This window comes from Prionailurus bengalensis, chromosome D1 (assembly GCF_016509475.1).
Source record: "Prionailurus bengalensis isolate Pbe53 chromosome D1, Fcat_Pben_1.1_paternal_pri, whole genome shotgun sequence".
NCBI classification, from domain to species: domain Eukaryota; kingdom Metazoa; phylum Chordata; class Mammalia; order Carnivora; family Felidae; genus Prionailurus; species Prionailurus bengalensis.
In genome coordinates this window covers 10,109,101-10,135,093 of record NC_057346.1, presented here as the reverse complement: position 1 = coordinate 10,135,093, position 25,993 = coordinate 10,109,101, and the positions used below count along the sequence as shown (strand labels likewise).

Below are 25,993 nucleotides of genomic sequence, written 5' to 3'. Positions count from 1 at the left end.
TGTGAACTGTGAGATCATACCTGAGCTGAAGTTGGACGCTCAACCGAATGAGCCACCCAGGCAGGCACCCCTCATCTTTCCTTGTGTATGCTGAATGATAGCACATTCATATCTATATAGTGCTAGCCAGTGAAATTAGGCAAAACACAATTCTGGTCAAGCTATTTCATTCATAAATAATGTATGAAAGGGTCTAACAGGTTGGACAAAACATTTTGCAGGAACAAAGTGCCAAAAAAAAAAAAGCCAAATGTAACTCACAGGAGCAGCTTTAGTAGGCACAAAAGAGTCGATATCCTTCTTGATGATTCTGCCTTCTGGTCCCGTCCCTGGAAGAGACGCATAAATATCACACATGTGACAGCACACCACTGGTTCCTCCGGGATATCGACACTGTGATCCTGAAGTGCAAGTTCCTAAGGGTTCTCTACCAAAGACCCTCTGAAGTGGTCACTGCTCTACTCCTGCACCTTAAAGTTCTCTCTAAAAACAAGGGGCGCCTGGGTGGCGCAGTCGGTTAAGCGTCCGACTTCAGCCAGGTCACGATCTCGCGGTCCGGGAGTTCGAGACCCGCGTCAGGCTCTGGGCTGATGGCTCAGAGCCTGGAGCCTGTTTCCAATTCTGTGTCTCCCTCTCTCTACCCCTCCCCCGTTCATGCTCTGTCTCTCTCTGTCCCAAAAATAAATAAACGTTGAAAAAAAAAATTTAAAAACAATAGCAGCTTTTATGCAATTATTAATTTTGATTCACAGAGTGCTCTTGTTTGAGCTGTAGCCGTTCTTTTCTTAATTACTACAGCAAATGCTCTGTTAGGTGAATGTGATAACCGCTACACTACGGAAACCCTGTGGCAGCAAATGCTCTTTGTTAAGTATTTCTCTTTCAGAGTTTTGTTATCAGTTTGTTCTTCATTTTTTCATGTCCTTTACTTTTAAATTGGGAAATACTGGCATATGGCTAATGCTGATACCTCCAAAACAAAGTCTAGCTGCCTCTTCTCCTAGGCAGCTCCAAAAAAAACCCCTTTCTGAATCTTGAAATGGATCTCGTTTGAGTTCTAGATTCGTTTGATCGTAAAGAATTCCTTTTGTACAGAGTCGACAGGACAACTATTTCAGATAATTTTTTCACCCCAAAATAGCTTGAATAACTCTCAGCTGCAATGATCTTATCTCTACAATTGTTTCTTCCTCGTGTGGGCTCCATCACTCACAGCTCTGTCACACTTGCCAAGGCTCTAACCCGGCCTATGTCAGAGGCCTGGGAGTGAAGTGTGTGCAATGTCACATGTGAGGAAAAATCTTTAAAATCCTCTCACAACAGGCTGAGTTTTATTTTCACTCAATTTCCTTCCTCCTCCCATCCACAATCAATCAGCTTTAACTTTAGACCCAAACAGATTCCTGAACCTTAATTCTAAGGAGATTCAGAATTTAGTTATTTAAAATACCTTTTATACTGGCCCACTTCTAGAAAAAAATTGGTCAAATTGATTCATCTTCCCCCAAGGCAGACTTTTAAAAGGATTCTTGTTGTACGCAGTTCGTCCCAACTCCTTTCCTTCATTATGAAAAATGAGTTGGCTAGGATTGTGCTTATCCTCACCCGGAGCTCTAGAACAGAGGTAGCAGTACCCCTATTAGATTCTCCTCCTTTATAAAAGACAGAACCCATAACCTCCCATTACCACCAAGGCTGATCTGGACACCACAGCCCCTTGAGAGGAGGAGACCTACAGAATCACCTGCCTTTGGTTGGGCTTCAGCCACCCTCAAGAAATTCCCATTAGGAGTCAGCTGAAATCTTTTAAATGTTTCTGTCCTCCCTACAGAGGCACAACAGGCCATCATAAAGCAATATGGTATAAAGGGAAGAACACCGGGCTAGGAGGAAAAATGCAGGGCTGGGTCAGATAAAAATTAGACACAGCCTCTGTGCTGGTCTTTTTAGTCTCATCTATAGGACACAGGTTATAATGCCGGCCCCTGCTCAAAGGAATGTGTGAGCACTGAAGATCAAATGGGATAGTGATGTGAAAGTGCTTTGCCTCAAAGAAAGAGAAAACAAACATGGGGACCTGGGAGACAAATCAAACTTGGACACTAGGGTTTAGGCTTTAAAACGGTTTCTGTCTGGGACACCTGGGTGGTGTCTGTCAGCACAGAGCCTACTTGGGACTCTCTCTCCTTCCACCCCTCCCCTGAGCATGTATATGCGCTCTCTCTCAAGACAAATAAAAATAAACGTAAAAAAGAAAGTTTCTCCCCAAATGATTACAAGTAGTCATATTTGCTAAGTCATTTGTCCCTCCAAGAAGGGGGGGTGGGGGGGGGGACTAGAGGTTGAGTTCAACAGTTCACAGCCAAGGATTTAAATAACCATGTCTTCGTACTGAAATCTCTATCAAATAAATACTCTTAACAACAAGATTTGGAGCTTCTGGGTCGGTGAACACATCAATGTGCTAGGAGGGCAGTCCTCCGAGCGAGGGCATGCAAGCTTTGCACCCCCCCACCACAAACCACTCCTCGTCCTATGCATCTCTTCTACTGACTGCCCCTGCACATCCTTTACAGTAAACCAATAACAGTAAGTACAGTGCTTTCCTGAGTTCTGTGAGTCGTTCTAGTGAATTTTCATACCTAAAGTGGGGTCTTGGGAAATCCTGACTTACAGCCAGTAGGTCTGAAGTATAGGTGGTCCCTGGGACCTGTAACTGGCATCAGAAGTGGGGCTGTCTTGTGGGACTGAGCCCTCAAGCCTGGGGGCCCGATGCTAACTCTGGATAGTGTCAGAACAGGATTGAAGTGTTGGATACCCAAATGGTGGCAGAGAATGGATTGTTGGTGTGGGAAAAAAACATACATTTGATGATAGAGAGGTGTCAGAAAACCCCACGCAATCACTGATCCTCTCAGCTCGCTTATTCTAGACCATTCCTTCCTACTGCAAAATTTCTTCAGTCTCACCAAGACCCCCTACTCCACTGACTTGACCGCTCCCATCATCTACCATCTCCCTATCCCCTACACTTCCTCACCCAGGTTCCAATGGGTGGATCACGGTTATAGTCACTCCCTGGTCAAAATCTAAAATGTCTGCCGGCTCAAGGGAAACAAAAGCAAATATGAACTACTAGGATCTCATCAATATAAAAAGCTTCTGAACAACAAAAGAAACAACGAAACTAAAAGGCAAGTATGGAATGGGAGAAGACATCTGCCACTGACATCTGATAAAGGGTTAGTATCCAAAATCTATAAAGAGGTTATCAAACTCAACACTCAAAAAAATAAATAATCCAGTTAAGAAATGGGCAGAAGAGAGGAGCCTGGGTGGCGCAGTCAGTTAAGTGTCCAACTCTCAGTTTTGGATCCAGTCACGATGTCACAGCTCGTGGATTTAAGCCCCACATCGGGCTCTGCGCTGGCAGTGTGGAGCCTACTTGGGATGCGCTCTCTCTCTCTTTCTCTCTCTGACCTTCCCCGGCTCATGCTCTCTCTCTTTCAAAATAAAAAAAGAAAAAAGAAAAGGGCAGAAGACATGAACCGACATTTGTCCAAAGAAGATATCCAGGTGGCCAACAGAGACGATGCTCAACATCACTCATCATTAAGAAAATACAAATCAAAACCACAATGAGATACCACCTCACACCTGTCAGAATAGCTAAAATTAACAACAAAAGAAACAACAGGTGTTGGCAAGGATGTGGAGAAAGGGGAACCCTCTTACGCTGTTGGTGGGAATGCAAACTGGTGTAGCCACTCTGGAGGAATATGGAGGTTCCTGAAAAAGTTAAATAGAACTACCCTATAACCCAGCAATTGTACTACTAGGTATTTACCCAAAGGATACAAAAATACTGATTCAAAGGGGCACATGCCCTCTGATGTTTATAGCAGCGCTACCGACAATAGCCAAACTATGGAAAGAGTCCAAATGTCCATCGACTGATGAAAATATAGTATATACATAAATGGCGTATCACTCAGCAATCAAAAAGAATGAAATCTTGCCATTTGCAACAACGTGGATGGAGCTACAGTGCATTTTGATAAGCAGAACAAGTCAGTCAGAGAAAAACGAATACCATATGATTTCACTCCTATGTGGAATTTAAGAAACAAAACAGATGAACACAGAGGAAGGGGAAAAAAAAGAGGAAAGCAAACCATAAGAGACTCTTAACTATAGAGAACAAACTGTGGGTTGATGGAGAGAGATGGCCATGGGATAGGCTAAATGCAAGATGAGTATTAAGGACAGCACTTGTTGGGATGAGCACGGGTATTATACGTAAGTGATATAATCATTAAATTTTACACCTGAAACCAACTTTACCGTGTATGTTAACTAACTAGAATTTAAATAAAAACTTGAAAAAAAAGGTGTGCCTTCTCAGTGCCAGCATCAGAGTAGCTTAATGCTGTTGGGGACAAAAAAAGTACACACTTAGGTGACTGATTATAGTCTAAATTCAGAGCCACAAACCTGAAATAGACACATAAACTGCCCAGAAACTAAGTTATATTTCCTTCTAATTCACTTTCCCTGAGAATACTACCTAACAAATTCTCTAACTGCAAACCTCCCCATACTCAGTCTCCAGCCGATACCTTCACTTCAGACTTTCTTGATCAAACTGCAGCAATCAGAGTTATTCTCCTCGTCCTCCACCACCAAGCCTATAAATCCACCCCACATTCTCCTCTCTCCTATAAAAATAACACAAAATGTCCTTAATTCCTATCAAAAGCCAATCCTTTCCTTCCTACATTTTCAAAAACTGTTTCTTGCCAAATTATTCTGCCCTTTCCTCACCATCTATTTATCCCTTTCTATTAGACCACTAGTTCTCACCAACACAATTTTGCCCCCCGGGGGACATGTGGCAATGTCTGAAGTTGTTTTCCGTTGTTACAAGTGGGCGATGCTACTATGACATAGTGGGTAGAAGCCTAGGATGTTACTGAGCATCCTACAAAACACAAGACACCTCCCTCCCCCAAACAAAAATTATCTGGTCAAAAATATCAACTCTGCCACAGCTGAGAAACTCCATACTAGACCTCTTCTACTATCACTCACTCTCAAAAGCCCTCTCTTGAGCCCATATTCTCCTAAGCTACGTCCTATTTCTATGCCTTTCTTCATAGTGAAGCTTCTTAAATGACTTGTCCACAAAGCTATCTCCACTTCTCCATGCATATTCTACTTTGCGGCTTACTCAGACTTCCACCACGCCTTTCTTTTGAAGTAACTGTTGTCAAGTCCCCATGTACCATCCTTGACTAAGTTCTGTTGATTCTGTCAAAAACGTATCTTGAAACTGTCCATTTCTTTCCATTTTCACTGTCACCATGCTGGAAAAGTCACCGCTGTCAGCTCCAGGAAAAGCCTCTTAACAGGGACCTTGGCTTTCACTTGACCCATCTGCATAAAGCAGCTAAAATGATCTTTTAAAAATACTTCCCTATTGGAGCGCCTGGGTGGCTCAGTTGGTTGAGTGCCCAATTCTTGATTTCAGCTCAGGACTTGATTCTGAGGTTGTGGGATCGAGCCCCATGTCAGGCTCTGTGCTGAGCATGGAGCCTGCTTAGGATTCTTTCTGTTTCTCCCTCTGCCCCTCTGTCCTGCTCCACTCTCTCTAAAATTAAAACACACACACACACACAGAAACCAAAAAACCTGTCCTTTTTAATCTTTTAGTGGCTTCCTACTATGCTTTAATAAAATTCAAATTATACAATGACCCATAAAGTGCTCCTGCTTCTCGCCCCTCACCTTCTTTCCAACCTCACCTCCTTCCACTAAACCCTCTGCTCACTATGCTCCATGAACACTGGCCTCCTCTATGTTCCTCAGACGTGCCAAGCTCTCTCCCACTTCAGATGTGTACTACTGGTCTCTCTGTGCCCAGTTCTTCACATGGTTGGCTCACAGCTGACTCCTCATCTTTCAGGTCGTATCAAATTTCACCTCATCAGAAAGATCTTTCCCAACCACCATGTCTAAAAGCAGTCATGACTGCACATATATTCACCTTGTCACTCAATAGTGTATCACTTGGTTTCTTTCTTGGCATTCATCTTATGTAATAATAACAGGTTATTTTCATTTTTACAGCTAATATCTCTATATGCTGTCTATGTGCAGGCACTCTTTGTTAACTTAGTTAATCCTCAAAACCTGTAAGCCATTATTTTTATACAGAAATGAAGAAACCGAAACATAAAAGGTCATAAAGCTAGAGTACAGCAGAGCCAGGATTCAAACCTGAGCATTCCAGCTCTGGAGCCCATACTCCTAACTACTAAGCTGCATTTCCTTTCTGTTCATTTAACTCTTTATTGTTGGTAATACAGGCATCTGAAACTGAAATCTTGTCTGTCTTATGAACAAGTGTTAGATGCACACACAACACTCGATGAATTTTAAATACTGGTAAATGAATCACCTAACTCTAATTGCCTGATAAGAACATGGGGATTTCCCCACTCACATCTTGTGTATGGCAGCCAATGTTGCTAAGCATCTCATAAACGGTCCTTCTTCACTTGTCTAAATTCTTCAGATATAATTATTAATCCAGCCCCTCCTCCCCTTAAAATCTATTCCAACTTACTTTGCTACTTCTAGTCCCAAATAACATAAAAAAGTGGCCATATGCCATTGAAATAACATGAAGACGGAAAAAAGCATCTTAAAATATTATAAAAATCCTCTGAGGTCCAAAAAATTTACAACATTCTATTCTTATTCTTTGGGGGACTGGCTTGCCTTCCAAGCATGAAACAAAAGTCAGCAGACAGATGATAACCAGCACTGAATGCCCATAGCCAGACAACTGGGGAAATAACCAGTATCTAGACTCAAATTGCAACTTACTACTTAACATAAAGGGAGATCCCTTAAGAGTATCTTCTTGGGGCACCTGGGTGGCTCAGTCAGTTAAGCGTCTGACTTCAGCTCAGGTCACGATCTCACAGTCCGTGAGTTCGAGCCCCGCGTCAGGCTGAGTGCTGACAGCTCAGATCCTGGAGCCTGCCTTGAATTCTGTGTCTCCCTCTCTCTCTGTCCCTCCCCTGCTCATGCTCGCTCTCTCTCTCTCTCTCTCTCTCTCTCTCTCTCCTTCAAAAATAAATAAAAATTTAAAAAAAAAAGAGTATCTTCTTATCCAAAAAATGGTGAATGAGAATCCTTATTTCAAGAAAAGAAGTGCTAAATGTGGTAATTCAGTGACTAGCTCATAGCAGAAGCCATCAAACCAGGCTTCAGGATTAGTAATTTCCACTTTGTTCAAGTAAGTACACTAATTACCTTACATTTAATTTTAGCTCAAAGACATTTATTTAAATGCCAGGCAATAATATTAATATCAACAGGACTAACATTTGTTGAGTACCTATTATACTCTAGATATTGTCTTAAGCCCTTTGCCTGTTTTAACGTACACATTATTTCAGACTTACAGATGGAAGAGCAGATGGTTTAAGTAATTCATCTATAGACATACACAAGTAATTAATCTAAAGCCATATTACACAGAAGATGATTGAGCCAGGATTAAACCCCAGATGGTCTGATTCAAGACCCCATACTCTTACCACGAAGCTATACTTTCTCTTTGGGGAGAGAAAGATAGGAGTAAGACATTTCCCTGTGCCCTCAAGGAGCTTTAGTTCAGTTTTATATGAATTCTATCATTCAAAGTCATTTCAAATCACCCCAGGTTTAGGTTTTGTTCACTAACAGAGACTTCTTAATACAAGATCAAGTCATAAAATTCAACTTTGCTGCACAAGCACATTATACTTTCACCAACAATTAAGTAGTTCCCAAGAACCGAGAAAGAAAATGCTATCTATACTATATAGGTAGATCCTAAATGGACTGAATACAGCACAAGTTTCCCTATCTGTGGTGGCAACAAAGGAGATTATTTCACTCTCTCATCCTTGTCCCCACTGTTCCACGTAAGATGACTGTATAGTTGTACTCGCTAGTCTTAAGAAGGAAACTCAAGTGAGCTTTATCTTTACAACCCCATTCCACAGAGACAGACTTACCTTTTACCTGTGTAAGGTCAATCCCTTTCTCTGCTGCCAATTTCTTTGCAAGAGGACTAACGAACAACCTTCCCTTTGGTCCAGCAGGAGTAGTAGGGCGGGTGGCTGAAGGTGTAGGGGCTACAGGTTGGGGAGTTGGAGGAACAGGGGCCACCTTTTGAAAAAAGTTAGATTGTTAATTCACCACTGCAAAGGCTGGTCTGAAAGATAAGGACTTTACATTTTATTAAGAAGTCAAGATATATTAACTTTTATCTTTCTCTCAAAGATCATAATGCACATTTCCCCTGCTTAACCAATATAACAATATGAAGAGGAACAACAGTACTTTATGTCAAAGACAGTACCAAGTTATCTTTGTGATAACATGGAGAGGCAGGAAATTTAATACTGTTATCCAGTATATACTATCTTCATAGGCTTTCTTCACTTTACTCTCTGGCTGCTTCTTATTCTCATTTTCTTACATGATCAACATGGTTTTTGTTTTCAGTTAACGTCATTTCAAACTAATAAATTATGCTGGAAGGTTCCATGTTGAAAATATCTTAATAAACCAGCACTACTACTTGCCAGCTCCCCACAAACGTAGGGCAGTAAGAAATCAAGTTTCCTTTGACAAAAATATTGTACGTAATCTAAACTCACATGATTCTAACATCTACAGAAGGCTGGTGATAATGTTATCTATGCCTGGACTTCACACAAGTACATAATAGATATATAGTATATAATGTAGAGCATATAGCAACAAGACTAAATTCTAAGCAAAACAAGCCATGTTACATCAAGGTTCTAATGTATTATAAACAGAAACCTGACCCACTGTCATAAGCAAATACCAAGAGTACCGACAGTAACAAAGATTAGTTGACCCTCCAACAACATGAGTCTCAACTACACAGGCGCACTTACACACGGATTTTTATGGTATGGGACTGTAAATGTGTTTTCTCTCCTTTATGATTTTAATAACATCTTCTTTCTCTAGTGTGCTTTAAGAATACAGCATACAATCTATATAATATACTAAATATATGTTAATGGACTGTCTACGTTGTTGGTTAAGGCTTCTGGTCAATAGCAGGCTTAGCAGTTAAATTTGGGGGGAATCCAAAGTTATACACGGATTTGCAAGGGCGTAGTTAGTGCCCCAGTCCCTGTGTTGTTCATGAGTCAACAATATATAATAAATTCTACAGAAACTGGGGAATGAAGTATTAACTTCCATATACATATCTACACCTAAAGCATAAAAAGAACATGTCATCTCAGCTTTGTTCTCAGCAGACCTCATGACAGTAGGAAAAAAGAAACAGACACAGGTCAAACAACTATTAGGTGGGCAGTGCAGTGCCACATACCTGTAGATCTCCACAAATGCTCACTATGTCCATCTTTTTTTGTTTTTCTTTTTCAGATTTTTTTTTTTTTTTAAGTAATCTCTATACCCAACATGGGGCTTGGATTCACAACCCCAAGATCAAGTCACACGCTCCTCCAACTGAGCCAGCCAGGTGCCCCTAACTATCTCCTTCTTTATTCGTAGAGTCTTAGGGCGGGAAGGAACCTAGGATATTATCCAGTCTAATTCCTTAATTTAGAGATGAACAAGGTAATGTTTCCTCAATTCTAGAAGCATACATACCGGGGGTGGAGGAGATGGTGGTGCTTGTGGTTTTAAATCAGTTACTTCAGTTGGCCTATAGTCAGCAAAAGCTGGTATATCTTCCTCTTTTTCTACAATGATACAGAGTGGGGTTCCTAGAGGGACATCTCTTGTGCCTTCAGGGATCAGGATTTTTGCCAGGTAACCCTCTTCCTGTACTTCAAAACCTTGAATAGAAAGAAAAACCATTATGGAACTTAAGGGACTCCACTATCTCACCAAACTCAAAGCAGTTTTAAGTAAAAAGCTCTTCTCCTTCAAGCAAGCTACCCAACCTTTGGTGAGCTACTCTACCTCTCTATGTCACAGCTCCTTCAACTACAAAATGGGGTAACAATAATACCTACCTCACAGGGACGTTATAAGAATTAATATTTTCCAAGAACCTAGAAACAGTACCTGGTACAAAGTAAATGCTAAATAAATAGCTGTTAAATAACACTATGAGAGATTACAGACAGTAGTTAATTCTGAATATTTTTCTAAAACATCTCTAAGGGAAGCCCCTACACAGACCCATAAGACCCCAAGCTGGCATCAACTGTACCAGTATGACATCAGCTGTACTGCTAAAAATAAGAACTACATGGATGTTAAATTAAGGAAACTACTAGGTTTGACAGTGATGTGGGATAAATTATGCCCCTAAAAGCACCTTTGGAGTTTTTCAAAGAGATTATATTGGGTATTCAACTATTCCAATGTAAAGAATATGGTACTACTAGGGTTTCTAAGGAATTTACAAACTAACATTTTATTCAGCTACTGTTCTTGGAAAGAACTCCAATGTGAAGTGTTTCAAAAGTAAAACTAAAAGAAGCCATCGCAGAGAACAATTTTTGCCTTGCAGATCTGGGCTTTCTGTTGTGCTGTGCCTCTCCCTGATGAACACATCTTTGACGAATCTTTCCCTTCTCCAGTTAAGCATTAATATCCAATAAGAGATTTAAAAAAAAAAAAAAAAAAAAAAAGACTTCAGGGCCACAATAGAGTTGGACCAAGGTAATACTTCTCCAGTGCCTAGAGTCTCTAGAATACTATCTCCATAGCTATACTGGTATTCAAGTTAAAATGCAAAGCTCATCTATTGTTACCAAGATGTTTGTTTATTTCTTTTTCACAAACAGAATCCTTTCTTCTAATAAAATCTTCTGGGAGGAATACAATATACAAAAGGATAAAAAAGTGGTTGCCCTGGTGGAAGTTGGGAAAAGGGGCAGGGCACAACAAAGTCCTATCATGAAGTCTCCTTGCCCCAAGGTACCATCAAGGACTCAGGGGGTTGGAAGAACACAATCTAAAAACCACCATTGCAGAGGATGCCCAGAATCTCCCACTGCATCCTTGAGGACTGGACAGGAAATAGATTCATCTACTAATTATCTGTAAATATCACCACAAATATGCAATTGTCTAGGTGGGTTTTGTTCTGAGCATAACAATGAATCAGAAAGGGAATACATGGAAATGTGACATGATACCCGAACAGGTATATAAACACTCTTATCAGTCGTTCTCAAACTATGAAACCAATCCAAACCCTGGTTTTAGTTTTTCCTCACAGACATCTTAAATTCTTTGGTATTTTCCTGCCTTAGAAGTACTTTTCTCATGTTTCTTCTTTTTTCCCTTGCCCAGTTTAGAGAATGGCGGTTCTGATGTAGCTTCTTAGCAACATAAGAATGTTAAGAAGCAAACTCTAACCTAAAAATAATCTCTAAGTTGACATATCCTTGATTCATTTAGAGTGTGGTGTGGAACTGACAAATCCCACTACATACACTTCTGTTATGACATATTCTGTTCCAGGAAATGAATCCCCAAAATTAAAATTTTTCATGTTATCACTCACTCATTATAGGATAGGACGGCAATCCTCTTCCCTCATTGGAAAACTCAGTGCCTCAACCATTAAGAGCTGAAGAAATCTCACCTATAGTGGCCTTGTCAGTCTCTATCTCTGCCAATAAATCTCCTTCACTTAGCTTCTCACCCACTTTTTTTTCCCATCTCTGAACTGTGCCCATGGTCATGGTGGGAGAGAGGGCAGGAAGAACCACCTGCAGAAATAAACACACATTACTGCTTAACACGAGGAAGACTTGGAAACAATGGCACTCAAACAAGCTTCAATAGCTTTATGGAATGATAGTGACTCTGAAGATCCAAATTCCCATCTGTCTAATGCCTTCCTAAAGTAAAAGTTCAATGCCTCAATGTCCCACCAGTTAAATCATCCTTCAAATCTCAAGCTTTACATTATCACTCATACTTTGATTCCTCCCCCTCCAAAGTTAAAAGCAATGGGTATACATGAAAGATTTCTTCCTAGATAGTCAAAATTAATTCAATTACATCTCTAAACACAGAATATCTTTTCTTCTTTTTTATCACATAGGTTAAGCTAGAATTTTTCATTTCCACAGAATGACTTTGGTCTAGAGTATTTCATTAAAATTTTGCTGTGCTCTGTATGAGCATATATCCTTTTACTCAGAGGAAACTTCATTCTCCCAAACTTCCGGATACCTTACCAAGATAAAAAAAAAGAATATTATGAAAAATTATATACCAACAAATTGAACAACTGAGAAGAAATGGATAAATTACTAGAAACATATAACTTTCCAAAATTGAACTGGGAAGAAACTGAAAACTTGAACAGACCAATCACTAGCACTGAAACTGAACCCAAAACTCCCAACAAACAAAAGTCCACAGATGGCTTCACAGATGAATTCTACTAAACATTTAAAGAAGAGTTAATACCAGGACACCAGAGTGGCTTAGTTGGTTAAGCATCTGACTCCTGATTTTAGCTCAGGTCATGATCTCACAGTTCGTGGGATTGAGCCCAATTTCGGGCTCTGCACTGACAGTGTGGACCCTGCTTGGGATTCTCTCTCCCTCTCTGTCTCTCCCTCCCTCCCTCTTGCCCCTTGCCTGCTTGTGCACACACATGCTCTCATTCTCAAAATAAGTAAACTTGAAAAAAATGAAGAGGAGTTAATACCTAGTCTGCTCAACTATTCCAAAAAATAAAAGAGAAAGAAAAACTTCCAAATTCATTCTACAAGGCTAGCGCTACCCTGACACCTAAACCACCAAAACAAACAAACAAACAAACAAAACACACACACACACACACAAACTACAGCCAATATCTGATAAACATAGATGCAAAACTCCTTAACAAAATATTAGCAAACGGAATCCAACAATACATTAAAAAAAAATTCATTCACCACGATCAAAGAGATTTATTCCAGGGATGCAAGAATGATTCAATATTTACAAATCGATGTGACAGATCACATTAATAAGAAAAAGGATAAAAACCATATGATCATTTTGACAGATGCAGAAAAAGCACATGACAAAGTACAATACCCATTCATGATAAAAACCTTCAGCAAAGTAGGTTTAGAGGGAACATACCTCAACATAGTAAAGGCCATATATGACAAACCTACAGCTAATATCACCTTCAATGGTGAAAAACTGAAAGCTTTCCTTCTAAGATCAAGAAGAAGACAAGGATGTCTACTCTCACTTTCATTCAACATAATACTGGAAGTCCTAGCCACAAGCAATCAAACAAGAAAAAGAAACAAAAGGCATCCAAATTGGTAAGGAAGAAGTAAAACTTTCACTCTTTGCAGGAAAAATAAATAAAAGAACTGTTCTTACAACAGTGACTTCCACCCCAATAAAATCTAAACATCAGATTGGCTGACCTAAATGAAAAAGTGCTTTGACATTCGTATGGCTTGTGTGTTCACTGAATTTGGACGCTTTACTCCGTTATTATGGGTTTTGTTTGCTTCCTCTCAACACCAGGATTATGCTGAGAGAAAAATCATTTCAAATAAAGCCTCAGGAAGGCACGAAAAAGAAGAAACACAAACTTAGAATGCTAATTACAAACTTTTTAAAATATTTTTTTCTGTTCAGAAGTTGTCATCTCCACCTACTTCTTAAAAACTAGTGAGGCCAATAATCTCTACACAGTATCTTAAAGGATAATTAAGACACAACTGTAACACTTTCCACACAAAGCTACACACAGAATATGGAGAAAAACGAGTGAGTCTTATGTAGTGAGAGACAGTTTGCTAAACAGGATGAAATAAATGTGTGAACTGAACATCGCACAAAACGTCACCACACAAAACGTCTATTAACAACAGACCACGGAGAAGAACATCATGCCCAAAAAAGAAAATGATTCCTATACAGAAATTTCTACGAATACACTAGGTGAAAGAAAAGTTTTAGTTTTAAACCTTCAGAAAAAGGCCAGCTGCTTTTTTACCCATTTCCAATATTCAAAACACAAATATACATGGGATAACCCTAGTATCTAATAAACTGCTTTAGTCTCTTAGAAACAGATTTAACAGAACCAACAGTGATTACTATTTATTCCCTTCAGCTCTCTTGCAATGCTATTATATATGTTTATTTTACACTGACTCTTTATTGTCAGTTTCCTCATTTATTAATATTACTGGACTACTTCACCCACTCTTAGAAAAAAACACCATATGTCAAAGAAAAACATCAACTGATGACTTTTATCCAATAGATAACGTGTGAGGCCTACTAAACACTCTATAATGTTCTTGAACGAACACTGCCAAGAACTATCTTGTCTACCATGTGGAGGTTGGGAAAGGTTAAAGGAATTGTCCTAGTTCACATACCTGGAAATAACAGCTAGGAGTAAAACTCAATTTTCACGTTTCAATCTCAACTTACTTTCAAATGACAAGAGCTAACCATATTTAACACCAGTGTCCAGGATGGGACAGCCATCGATGAAAAATAATGAACAATAAATTTTCTAGAGCAAACACCCAGAGGCTGAGGCTCACCTGCATGTGAGTGGGATAGGAGCTACCAGGAGCCTGAGCAGAAGGTGTGGGTGGTGAAGCAGGGGCAGCGGGGGTTGGTGCTGCGGCTGCTTGCGGGGTAGGTGCTGCTGCGGAATCCAGTGTGTAATTTTTAAAGGCCTCGATATCCTCAGGCCTAAGGAAGAGAAGGAATGGGTAAATACAGGGAGTTATAAGGCAAATTTAGCTCCTAGAAAAGTAGTCTTAGAAACCTTTAACTCCTATTTTCTCAATTCTGGGTTAAAATACTCCACCAAGCATGTTAAGTTCCACAAATTACCAAAGTACTACTCACTTCTCAACTGTGATGCAGATGATTGCTCCAACTGGAACATCTCTGGTACCTTCAGCCACAAGTATCTTTGCCATGTAACACTCCTCCAGGCTCTCAAATCCAACAGTGGCCTTATCAGTTTCGACCTTTTAACACAAAGCAGGAGCTTAAGCTCGTGCTACCAGTATGAAATTTATTAGATTGTGCCTAGAATCACACAGTTCAACAGTCTGGTGAAGATGTGAAGATAAAGCCTCTATTATAGATCTGAAAGGAATTATTTAAAAAAAAACACCTTAGCTAAAAATCAGTCTGGCTAGTTGCTGACAACATCTCTAATCAACCTTCTCTGATATCAGGTTGTAAAAACCATCTAAGTGTCTTAAGCAAAAGGAATAAGTACCTATCCGGAAAGCGAACACTCAGTGTAGCTAAGCCAGTTCCTTCTGACTCATTTCCATATTTTAAACAACTTACCTCTGCAATTAGTTCACCCTCATTGATTTTTTCCCCTTCCCTTTTTTCCCAACGGGCTATGGTGCCTGCCTGCATTGTGGGGGAAAGAGAGGGCAATGGAACCTGGAGGAAAAAAGGAGAAACAATAAATTTAAAAAATGTTATCTCTCAGTCTGGTTTAATATTTCATTCAATTTTACTTAATGCGAAGAGTGTACTGAGTCTCATCTCATGCCGGGCACTGGGGACAGAAAGGGAGTTCCTGCCACCAGTTCTCCAGTGACAGGGTTCCTGCTCCACAATCCTGTGGGACTGACAGAGCACCTAATTCAGCAGACACTGCACAAATAGCTTCAGGTTTGGAACCCTTCTTTCAATGGACTAGATCAGGAGAGGGAAGCCTGGAATTCTTTCCCTTCAATAGAATAAACAGAAAGATAAGCTCAACAGTCAGAGCAAAGCTGGGTGTTGGAGAACGGACAAATGATACATACTAGGAACGGGGTGGAGGATCACTGAGGACTCAGAGAGAAGATTCCAACGCCAAGAAGTCTGCCCTGAAGGACAAACTGGCTCCCGTGAAGGGCAGGTGGGGCTCACCTTCTGATGCGGGGGCAGGCTGTAACAGCGGCGGCTAGGCGATCCCAAAAGCTGCAGCGCGAGGCGATTCCTCGGTGGGGCCCACGAGCTGGGGCTCCACCCGCAGAGTGCGCGGACCCTGCCATACCCCGCGGTCCCGCTGCTGCAACGAGCCGGAGCCGCGCCAGCCCGCGGGGTCACGCACGGAGCTCCCGGGTCCCCTCGCAAAGCCGTCCACCGAGTCCCGAATCCTGCCCTTGGGGCCACATTCCGTGCTCGTCGAGCACAGACTCGCCACATACTGCCAGCGACCCCCACACCCCAAAACCAAAGCCGTCTCCGGAGTGACCTCTCCAAGAGCGGTGCGGCGTTGCCGTCAGCCACACCGCGCAGCCGCACATTGTCGTAAAATGGGCTCCAAAAGGTTGGCGGCACCCCTCCCCAGACCAGAAATGGGTGGAACGTCCGCTGTTCGCCCGGTAGTGGGATAACGGGTGGCCCACAGCGGGTAGGGGCGACTACTTTGGAGCCACGGGGGCAGGGGTGTTCCAGCGGAGGCAACGTAGGGGCAAGTTTGGGAGAAATGAGACGCAGGGAGGAGTAGGAAGGTGGAAGGGTCCTAAGGCATCTCAGGGTAAGACGGAGCCTCCAGGGAGGGGCCTAAAAAGGCGGCAAGAGCCGGCTACTAAAGGCAAAATGGTCTGAGAGGTGGGCTGAGGGGAGTGGCCAAGTTTTGAGAAAAGCGGAGTGGTGAGCGGGAGGACGCGCCTGATGCTGAGAGCCCGAGGCCAAGGGCGCGGTCTTGGAGCGCTGAGGAAGGTTTGGCGAGCGGAGCGGGTCAGCTCGTTTCTGTGGTGTAACCTCCCCCACCCCCGCTCCCGCCCTTCCCGACCCTTCCGTGCTCAGGTGTGGGCCTCACTCGGTGCAGTCTGCGGGAGGTTACAAAGCCTTAGTTTCGCGTTTGTAGCATAACCGGCAATCCCAGTGAACAGGTTTTCCAGCCAAATGAAGGGCAGCCAAACGGAAGGTTAGTTTCCCCATTCAGCTGTGCTGTAACGGGACTAAGCGTAGGAAGATACAAGGTTACAAAACAGATTTGCGTTTCTAATCTATGGAATCCCTTTAGATCGCAAAAAACTTCGTTATGCTTGACATATTTCTTTTTTTTTAATTTTTAAAATGTTCATTCATTTTTTGGGAGCCAGAGCGTGACGGGGAGGGGCAGAGAGAGACGGAGACAATCTGAAGCAGGCTCTAGGCTCCAAGCTATAGGGCTCAGGCGCTCTGTGAGATGACGACTGAGCCCCCCCCCAGGTGCCCCTGTTATGCTTGAAGTATTTCATACCGAAACTAAACTATAACCCCGTGAGAGCCGGGAGCATGTCTATATTGTTCTTTGATGTATCCCCGGAGTTTACTATAGTATCTGGTAAATAGTGGAGGTTGAGTTCGTGTGGTTTGAATTAATAAATGAAGTTACCTACAACATTTGTTAGGTACGCTTCTGTAGGATTATCATCCTGTAATTAAAAAAAAAAAAACCAAACTCATTTCTGAGCTGTATTTAGATCTCTAAGTCCCCAGTGTACAGATGGTCATAGAACACCAAGAACAAGAAAAAAAGGAAAAACCAACATTTGAAAATATGTCAACCTTTGCTAGTAATTAAACATTTGGAAAATTAAAGACAGTACTATTTCATACTCAAGTAGGAAACTGTAAAAAGTAAAAAATGAGATGGCAGAGAGAGAGATGCACTTGTTGAGTGGACTGAATAGTTGGCTGTTTTTTTTTTTTTAATGAAGTTTGGTTTTCTTTTGTTATTTTATTATTTTTTTAATGTTTATTTATTTTTGAGAGAGAGAGAGAGAGGGAGACACAGAATCCGAAGCAGACTCCAGGCTCTAAGCTGTCAGCACAGAGCCATTCGCCCGGCTTGAACTCCATGAACCAAACTGCAAGATTAAGACCTGAGCTGAAGTTGGACGCTTCACCAACTGAGCCACCCAGGTGCCCCCGGTTGTTTTAAATACACATTTTTGAAAGTCTCTGATGTCTCTTTTGCATTAAAGACTTTTGTCATACAGGGGCTCCTGGGTGGCTCAGTCAGTCGGTTGGGTGTCCGACTTCAGCTCTGGTCATAATCTCATGGCTCATGGGTTTGAGCCCCGCGTCGGGCTCTGTGCTGACAGCTTAGAGCCTGGAGCCTGCTTCGGATTCTGTGTCTCCCTCTCTCTCTCTGCCCCTTTCCTGCTCACACTCTGTCTCTCCTTCAAAAATAAACATTAAAAAAAAAAAAGACTTTTGTTATATAGTTGATGCTCAGGTTCTTATTTGCACACTTACATATAATTTCAAAAGAAGTGCTAAGTCAATGAATTTTCTTTGACAATAATAATGTTTCGTGCTTACATTTGAAATAACAACGGTAAAATATCTATAGCAGTGAAGTAATCCTTATCTCCACTCCCCAAGTAATGAGTAAACATGCTACCAGGGAGATCACTTGAGGGAATGGACTTTCACTAAATGTAAATGGCTTTACTGATTAATTTCGGTCAATAAACACAAGTGAAAATGATGAATGGTATTTAGTTTGCAAACTCCATTTTATTCATGGTTTTTTCTGCTTTTTTAAAAATTAGTTCACAAATCTGGTACATACAGGCAGTTAAAAAACAGGTTATCACTTTGATAATCAGAAGCCTCTGGTATAACACAGTCTTCATGAAAACATAAAACAGGGAGAATGCATGGTGGTAATCTCTTTGAAAGCAATGCTTGCAAACATCCATGTTTCTAAGAAAAATATAATTTTACATATATATTTTGAGCAAGCTATACCTCTTACATAAATTCAGACAATAGGAGTGTGCAATCATAATGCTTATTTTATGGAAAAAATGAAAATTATAATTATGCCATAAATGCTTTTCAGTAATTATTAGAGTCCTCTTGGATTTGATGTGTTTTCCCTAATTTTCAACTATCCTGCTCAAAAGGAGCTGAAATGGTAGTAAGTAGGAATGCCAATAAGGAGAGTTTAACTCAAATTCTTTAGGTACAAATTATATAGTGTTCCAATTCCAGCTAATTTAGGGAACTGAGAATAGTTGTCAATTTTTAAATGATGACTTTTGAGGAACTGAGCTTTCTTCTAAACTAGTTTTTGTGAGAGGATCATTTTTTTTTAATCTAACAGGATTTAGAGGTTATGTGAGCTTAAGACATTCTAGTCCCTTGGTTTTTTCAAAGAGAATTTCAGCAGTGTCAGGATGGATTACCCCTCAAAAATGTCACTAGGGGACAGTTCTCTGAATAAATCAAGAGGCTTCTAGTGCAGCCAGAGTAACAAACAGCAATCAATTCAAACCAGAAGGAACCAAAGCACAACACTTCCTCACAAGGTTCTGGTCTTCAGAAACTGGAATGAGGATTGCCAATACACTGTACACAGGAATTACTGGAGTGACATCCTGTAATCCGGGTGTTTCGTTATTACCTGTGGCATAGGAGATTCATGAGCTAAAGGGGAAAAAATTATCTCATTTTCTCCCCTGACTTCAACTTCAGATTTCTATAGAGGCACTAAGGCCATGCATCTCCTCTTCCAAAGGACAGAGCTATAAAAGCCAAATAAGGTGAAGGACTTTGGCATTTTTCTTCCACTCAATTTTCTCTGAAAAGTTAAATTCTCCATAACGGTAAGGACGTTTGCTCAAAGAAAACTGACAAGTAAAAACTAAAGAAACAGACATTCAAGATCAGTTGTACTGGAAATACAGTAACGGATTTTGGCCTGACAACTCTCATGCTGTCTTATAGTAAAACACTAAAATTCATGCAACAGAGAAATTGGTGACATGAGGACTTTTACTCCAGACTTCCTGGGGGAAAAAAACACTCAGAATATACTGTTTTCTTCCGTTTGCTTCATAATGTATTATTCTTGCTTTTGACTGACTGTCCCAAACTTTCCCAGTCATTTTTGATGAGAAATTCTTCAAAAGGAGAAGATCAAGTGAACTTACTGAAAGATATCAGGTATCTTATGAGCTCCTTCCATCTGCTAGAGGAGCAATCAAATAGATTATGTAAAACTACCTCCACAACATAAAACTACCTCCACAAGGAAAATGGCAGGTAGAATTAGAACCAGGAGTTAGTTGTCATCAGCATACTTGTAACAAAATAAAGCTTGTTCTGAAACCACAAGGGCTAAGAGAAGAGCCTGTATAAAAGCTACTGGGTTCTCTAGAAAATGGATACAGTATACAGAATGTGAGAAGATACAGAACTCACACTCAAGTTACAAAAATAGACATGGTTCTCAGACAAAAGGCAAATGAGTACAAAAGAATTCTCCAAACATGAACTATTTTTAAAAGACACATCTATATAAAACAACAAAATGTCATTTCAGAGCTCCAGTGAGTAGTTTGTTAAAACAGTTGGAAAAGGGAGATGAAATAGAGACAGACAGATCAAGAACCCAGAACTGACATGTCTGACTCTTCTGGTTGGCAGTGGTCACAGGCTGACTGCTTTGGGGAATGAATGTGTGTGTGTGTGTGTGTGTGTGTGTGTGTGTGTGTGTACATACATATATATACATATGGCTGATTAGTTGATGGTGTTTGGTAAGTGACTGAGAAAACCCTAGTTATTCAGTAATCTCTGAAAGTTTAACTCTTCTTTTAGCTTCTACACTGGACAGTGTTGCACATGAGAAAGGATTCTAGGTTTTTTACCCAGAATCAACCCTGCCATTAACAACTCATGCTCCATGCCCCATGGTTCCTATTGTGCCCTAAAGGATCAACCTAGACTAAATATATAATAGAAAATAACTCTGGCCTTGAAATGAGGAGGGGCAGACCAGTGACTCATGCTCAGTACTCATAAATCACAAATACCAAAATTAATGGTCTGTCTCCTTTTGAATGCAGAGGAGATGCCACGAGCTACAGGAAGTCATGAGAGAAAGAAAGTCAAGAAAATATGGGTAGCAGCACCTTTCCATACCCGCCTGGATTTTTAAGGAGACTTTAAACTCCTTTTTCCTTTCAAACACAAAGTTCATCAGTTGGAAGGGGAAAACATGGCTCTACAGTGACAGAGTCCCTAGAGAAAACTGGCAGTACATGAAACATGCCCTCCATGGGCTAAGAGACAAGTTGCAGAACCAGTTAAGACACAAGAGGCAGCCAAAGGTCTTCCTCAGTCGTGGTTTTAGCAAGTATAGCACGATATGGGCTTTTTCCATCCAGTCAACAGTTCAGCACCATCCATGTCCGGTCCAAAAAATTCCTGAAGAGTGGGTTTTCATCTTTGGTACCGCCTCATGAGTTATTCTTGGTTTGCAATAGCTGCAAAGAAGCAAAAAAGCTGGTACCTTTGCCTTGTCTGTGAGTACAAATGCTGGGACTCTGATTGCTGCAACCATTGAGGCCAATTAAAATAAAACTGTAACACACAGGAGTGATGCATCCAATTCCCAGGTTCCAGATAATAGCAGCCATGCCCCTACAGGAGCGGGATCATCCATTCCCATTGGTTAAGGCCTTTGGTTTGTTGTCCTCAGAGTAGAATAAAACACTGTGTTCCCACGGACAAGGAACTCCAGATGGACCCATGGTCTACAGTTGACAGGGGTTTTAAAAAATGTACTACATATACCAGGCACAGAAACAGCACTGGCCTGGGGCTGTTACACTTGGAGAAGCTTCTGTTTTGGTAGCACGAACTAGAAACTTCTTAGTGTATTCTGGTTTTAGTCCTCTTTCCTGAGTGAAACAGCCAGGGGGCGCCAAGTTCCACAAGCCCCCAGTCTAATACTCAGCATTAATTCTCTCCATGGTCTTCTTCCACCCAGGCTACAATTTTCCCTTCCCAACCAGGGATGGCATCGTCATCGTGGAAAACCTAGAGGAAGAAAAAGAAGCCACAGTGAAAAAATAACAGGATAAGACAGTGACTCTCACTAGACAACTGCTGCTGCTAAAAGTGAGATCTCAAACATAAAGGATAAGAAAATATAGAGAAAAGCTTGAAGCTAGAGGCTATGTCCCTTTGGTTCTGTCCCTAAAGTTATAACTACATATTTATGTATTTAATATTTTTAATGCATGCAATACATTATTATATGTTATTATGTACTATATATTCTTAGTTCTACACCTATGAAATGGTAAAAGCATCCCTAACTCTGCTTTGCTCATGGAGATCAATAAGATTTAATATATTACTAACCATGAAGCACTTTGGGCTCCTTGGGAGAAAGCAGTAGCATAAGCATTACACAAGTGAGAAAGGGGAAAATTTTGGTCCCAAGTATTATAAAGAAAGGGTTAGAAAGAAGACCAAAAGAACATGCAGTTCTTTTTATTCATTCATTCACTTAATTTCTTAAGCCACCAATACAACAGGGCTATTAAAGCATGTTGAGGAAATATTTATGAAATAAAACATCAGCTTTAATCACAATGCAACCACTTGTAATATGTCAGAACCCAGAATTCTCTTCCCTGTATATGGCAGATGGATTATAAAGAGAGGCGTAGGCTAAGAATATAGTCAAGGAGTTGAGAATAAGCATAGGTGTTTTTCTAGAAGTTCCTCATTTTCATTATCTGAGAAACTACCATCACAATGTACAGTTCCATAAATTCATACCTATTTTACTCTATGTAGGAAGCAGAAAGGTTTCTAAGATTTGACTGCACATAGAAAAGGGACCCCCAAACCAGGCGTTTGTTCAAGCTTAGGTCCTTTCCTTTTTAAAATCAGTAACTGTATCCAAGTCTGGTCAAAGTGGTTAAGTCCTTGAACCGAAGAAGCTGTCAACTCCTTGTGCAATTCCCTGACCATCTAGGTCTAGGGTAATCAGACTGTGGTCTGGGGCTCTGGGAAATTCCGCTGACCTGGTTAGGGAACTCGGGTACTGCTGGGTATCAGTCCCTGAGGAGGTGGCTCTGCGAATCAGCAGCACACCACCCAGACTCCCCTCGGATTCTGTACCTCCTCTTTGACAGTGCCAAACTCAGGATCCAGCGCTTTAAAATGATACCGGTGATTCCCCTCCCGGTCAATGGCTGCTTTAAAATCCTTTAGTGTCACCTCCCCCAACCTGCAACAAAAGGCAAGAGCGCTAAAACAGACTGTTCATCAATAGGCTGGAAAGATGAGACGTTAGCTTTAAACCCAGGCCCCTGCCAAAGACTCTCCAGGAAAAAACAGCATGGCCTTGTTAGGTCCCTACCCCTAATAACCCAGACAATTCTACAAGAGCAGAGCTGAGGGAGCCAGTCACCATGAGGGAATGAGAATGGCATTCCACCTGGGGTGATCTGGGAATTTAAAAGAGATGTATTGTTTCAGCAGCAGCCAAATCACTTTTCCCTGTTTTACTCTGGAAATAAGATATACGGTCTCGGTCTCGGAGATCTAATTTGCTGAGCCATCAATATGTCTAAGCTCTCTTGATTTCCTTCTCTGCAACAATGTTCCATTTCACCATCTTCATCCTTCCAGCTTCAGAAAGCTCCCCTCTAGCCCACAACAAGTAAGCAAACTCTCTAGGAAAGGGGCAGCCTACTCCTTCTCTCAGTAGTTGTTTCCAGAGTTAAAAAAAAAAAAAAAAATCTTTCTTTCAAAGCCATTTGCCTTACAAGGGAGCATAAATGAATGTTTGAAGGCTGTTAACGTGAATTCTCAACTGCTCTGATGCAGTCATCAGACAGTACCAAGATCAGTGAGGAACAGCCTGGAGGGGTAGTATGTGATCTATGGCTATCAGCTATTTTAAGGGCTATTATGAGCCCTTAAAAAAATTATTTTTCCTAACTTGGAACATATCTGTGTATCAGGACTGGAAGCGCTATTATGGTGTCTGTACCCAGAAGCAGATCAAGACATGTCCCTTGTAGTGCCGCTGGTTAGTGGTAACAATGAGTCTAGAATCCTGATCCTGTATTCTTACTGCACTGTACCGATTCTCAAACACTGCTCAGATGGTTGCATGGGCAGTAACTACTGATTCTGCCTCCTGTCCTTTTTAAAAGAGGAATAACGATCCCAGAATCTCACCTCTTTGGTATATTGACCATGAAGGGTGTAAGTGACCGGTCAGTGAAATAGAGCACTTTAGTGCAGGTGCTGCTGACAGCCGGAGAGCTCTGTGAGTGAGGCAACTCTGCAATCAGAGAAAGACTCTATGGTCAGAACCGAATGTGCTCCCAACCATCCCACATTTCCAGTTATTCAGAGTGTCCCAGGAGAAGGAAGCTGCCTGAGGTCACAGCACAGCTTTCACACCCTTGCAAAACACCACGTCCATAGGGCGTGAGCCACAGGAAGTCACCACTGAGGCCACAAAGCCAGGAGGTGCTTCGGACGTGGACACTATCATGAAGCCATTTCTCACCCGTTCCAGGTTATTTCTAACAGGGAACAGGAACTTTCCTGACAGGCATTGTTGCTCAGAGTCAAAAGAGGTCAAAGAAGCCAGGCAAGATTTCAGCAAAGGAAGAATGGACGCAATAGCAGGAGCTACAGACACAGCCAACATTCAGACAGTGGGAGAAAATGCTCATGCAATCCACGGACAGAGAAATGAGCAGGGACGAGAATCACAGGAGCACAGTAACGTTAGAAACTGAGATTCCAAGGGGCCTTATGCTTCCTGTACCAAAGGTACGAGACCAGGGTGCCTGGGTGGCTCAGCTGGTTAAGTGACCACCTGTGCTGACAGCACAGAGCCTGCGTGGGAGTCCCTCTCTCCCTCTCTTTCTCTGTCCTTCCCCTGCTAGCATGCTCTCTCTCTCTCAAAATAAATAAATAAACTTAAAAAAATAAAAATAAAGGTACAAGACCTACCTTATCTCTTGGTTACACAGGATCTATATGTGTGGGTCCCATGGTTTTTAACTCAAATTCCTTGGTCCACATCTTATCTCTACCCTTTGTATAGGTACTTAAGGAAAATTTTTAATTAATAAGTACCTAGGATTATGACTTTAATAGGAGAAAAGACTAATTAGAAACTTTTATCATAAGAACGAACAACAATTATTGTTGTATCTTATAATCTACTTAATGTAATTGTTATAATCCTAAAATCTCTCCTGCAATTCCACTTACACATATTTTCTTAACTTATTCTAGGCATTTCAACATCCTTGTCATATCTGAGTCTACTCTCGCGTAGACACTGATGGACTCTTAACAGCGGCTTGCGTCTTTCTTGCTTTTGTGGATGTCTCCTAATTTACTACTGAATGTCAGACATCATATGTAAGACAGTAGAGAGTGACTTACAAAATGTTTATGTTTAGAAATGCGCACACTGCTTGTTCCCCAGCCATTAGTAGGGATTGTTAATCTAGACAGGAATTGAGCTGGGATTGGGATTTTTGTTAAGGTTACTTTTGGTGTACCACCATCTTTAAATGCCTCTAGAGTTATGTTTATTTAAAAACAGATTTAAAAAATAAATAAAAATAAAAGGATTCACCCAACTTCTATCCTCATTCACTTAACAGAACGTTTTCAAGGTTTATCCATGTTACAACATGTTATCAGTGCTTCATTCCTTTCTGTGGACGGATAATATTCCATTGTCTGCACGTGCCAGACTTTGTTGATCCATTCTTTGAGTAATGAACATTTGGATTGTTTCTACCTTTTAGCTATTGTGAATAATGCTATGTACAAGTTTTTTTTTTTTTTTTTTTTTTAATTCTTGCCTTTAATTCTTTTGAGTATTGACACCTAGGAATGGAATTGCTGGCTCATACAGTAATTCTATATTTAGGTTTTTGAGGAACCACTAAACTTTTCCACAGCAGCTGTATCATTTTATATCCCCACCAGCAATGCATGAGCATTCCAATTTCTCAACATCCTCAATACTTATTTTCCATTTCTTTAGAACCACCTAGTGAGCGTGAAGTGGTATCTCACTGTAGTTTTGATGTGCATTCCCTAATGACTAATGGTTTTTGGTTTTGTTTTGTTTTTCTTTAAGTTTTTATTTATTTATTTTGA

At 41.0% G+C, this 25,993-nt stretch overlaps 2 protein-coding genes and 1 long non-coding RNA gene across 15 annotated transcripts in view; 1 reads left to right on the top strand and 2 right to left on the bottom strand.

Annotated features, from left to right (window-relative positions):
* DLAT (dihydrolipoamide S-acetyltransferase) overlaps window positions 1-16,405 on the bottom strand; it is a 29,563-nt gene extending 13,158 nt beyond the window's left edge. Inside the window, exons 1-8 of the mRNA XM_043579318.1 lie at window positions 15,968-16,405; window positions 15,389-15,490; window positions 14,933-15,057; window positions 14,620-14,773; window positions 11,676-11,802; window positions 9,722-9,909; window positions 8,074-8,227; window positions 262-329 (exon numbers count right to left, since the gene is read on the bottom strand). Of these exons, the coding sequence (XP_043435253.1) occupies window positions 262-329; window positions 8,074-8,227; window positions 9,722-9,909; window positions 11,676-11,802; window positions 14,620-14,773; window positions 14,933-15,057; window positions 15,389-15,490; window positions 15,968-16,246 (1,197 nt within the window). The 5' untranslated portion in view covers window positions 16,247-16,405. The remainder of the gene's footprint in view (window positions 1-261; window positions 330-8,073; window positions 8,228-9,721; window positions 9,910-11,675; window positions 11,803-14,619; window positions 14,774-14,932; window positions 15,058-15,388; window positions 15,491-15,967) is intronic.
* A 240-nt stretch (window positions 16,406-16,645) lies between these two features.
* Window positions 16,646-25,470, top strand: LOC122482959. 2 transcript variants are annotated; one of them, XR_006297261.1, is made up of 4 exons: window positions 16,646-16,973; window positions 21,822-21,952; window positions 24,381-24,640; window positions 25,112-25,470. It is a non-coding gene; the product is annotated as an uncharacterized LOC122482959 (long non-coding RNA). The 2 variants fall into 2 exon arrangements; XR_006297260.1 differs by having other exon boundaries at window positions 24,381-25,470.
* Window positions 18,537-25,993, bottom strand: part of DIXDC1 (DIX domain containing 1) — a 74,272-nt gene continuing 66,815 nt past the window's right edge. For 7 of the 12 annotated variants that reach the window (XM_043579309.1, XM_043579312.1, XM_043579316.1 and 4 more), the window contains 3 exons: window positions 24,035-24,140; window positions 22,967-23,075; window positions 18,537-21,871 (listed from right to left, as the gene is read on the bottom strand). In XM_043579309.1, coding sequence (XP_043435244.1) covers window positions 21,791-21,871; window positions 22,967-23,075; window positions 24,035-24,140 — 296 coding nt within the window. In that variant the 3' untranslated portion in view covers window positions 18,537-21,790. The remainder of the gene's footprint in view (window positions 21,872-22,966; window positions 23,076-24,034; window positions 24,141-25,993) is intronic. The other 5 variants (XR_006297258.1, XR_006297259.1, XM_043579314.1 and 2 more) reach the window with 3 other exon arrangements.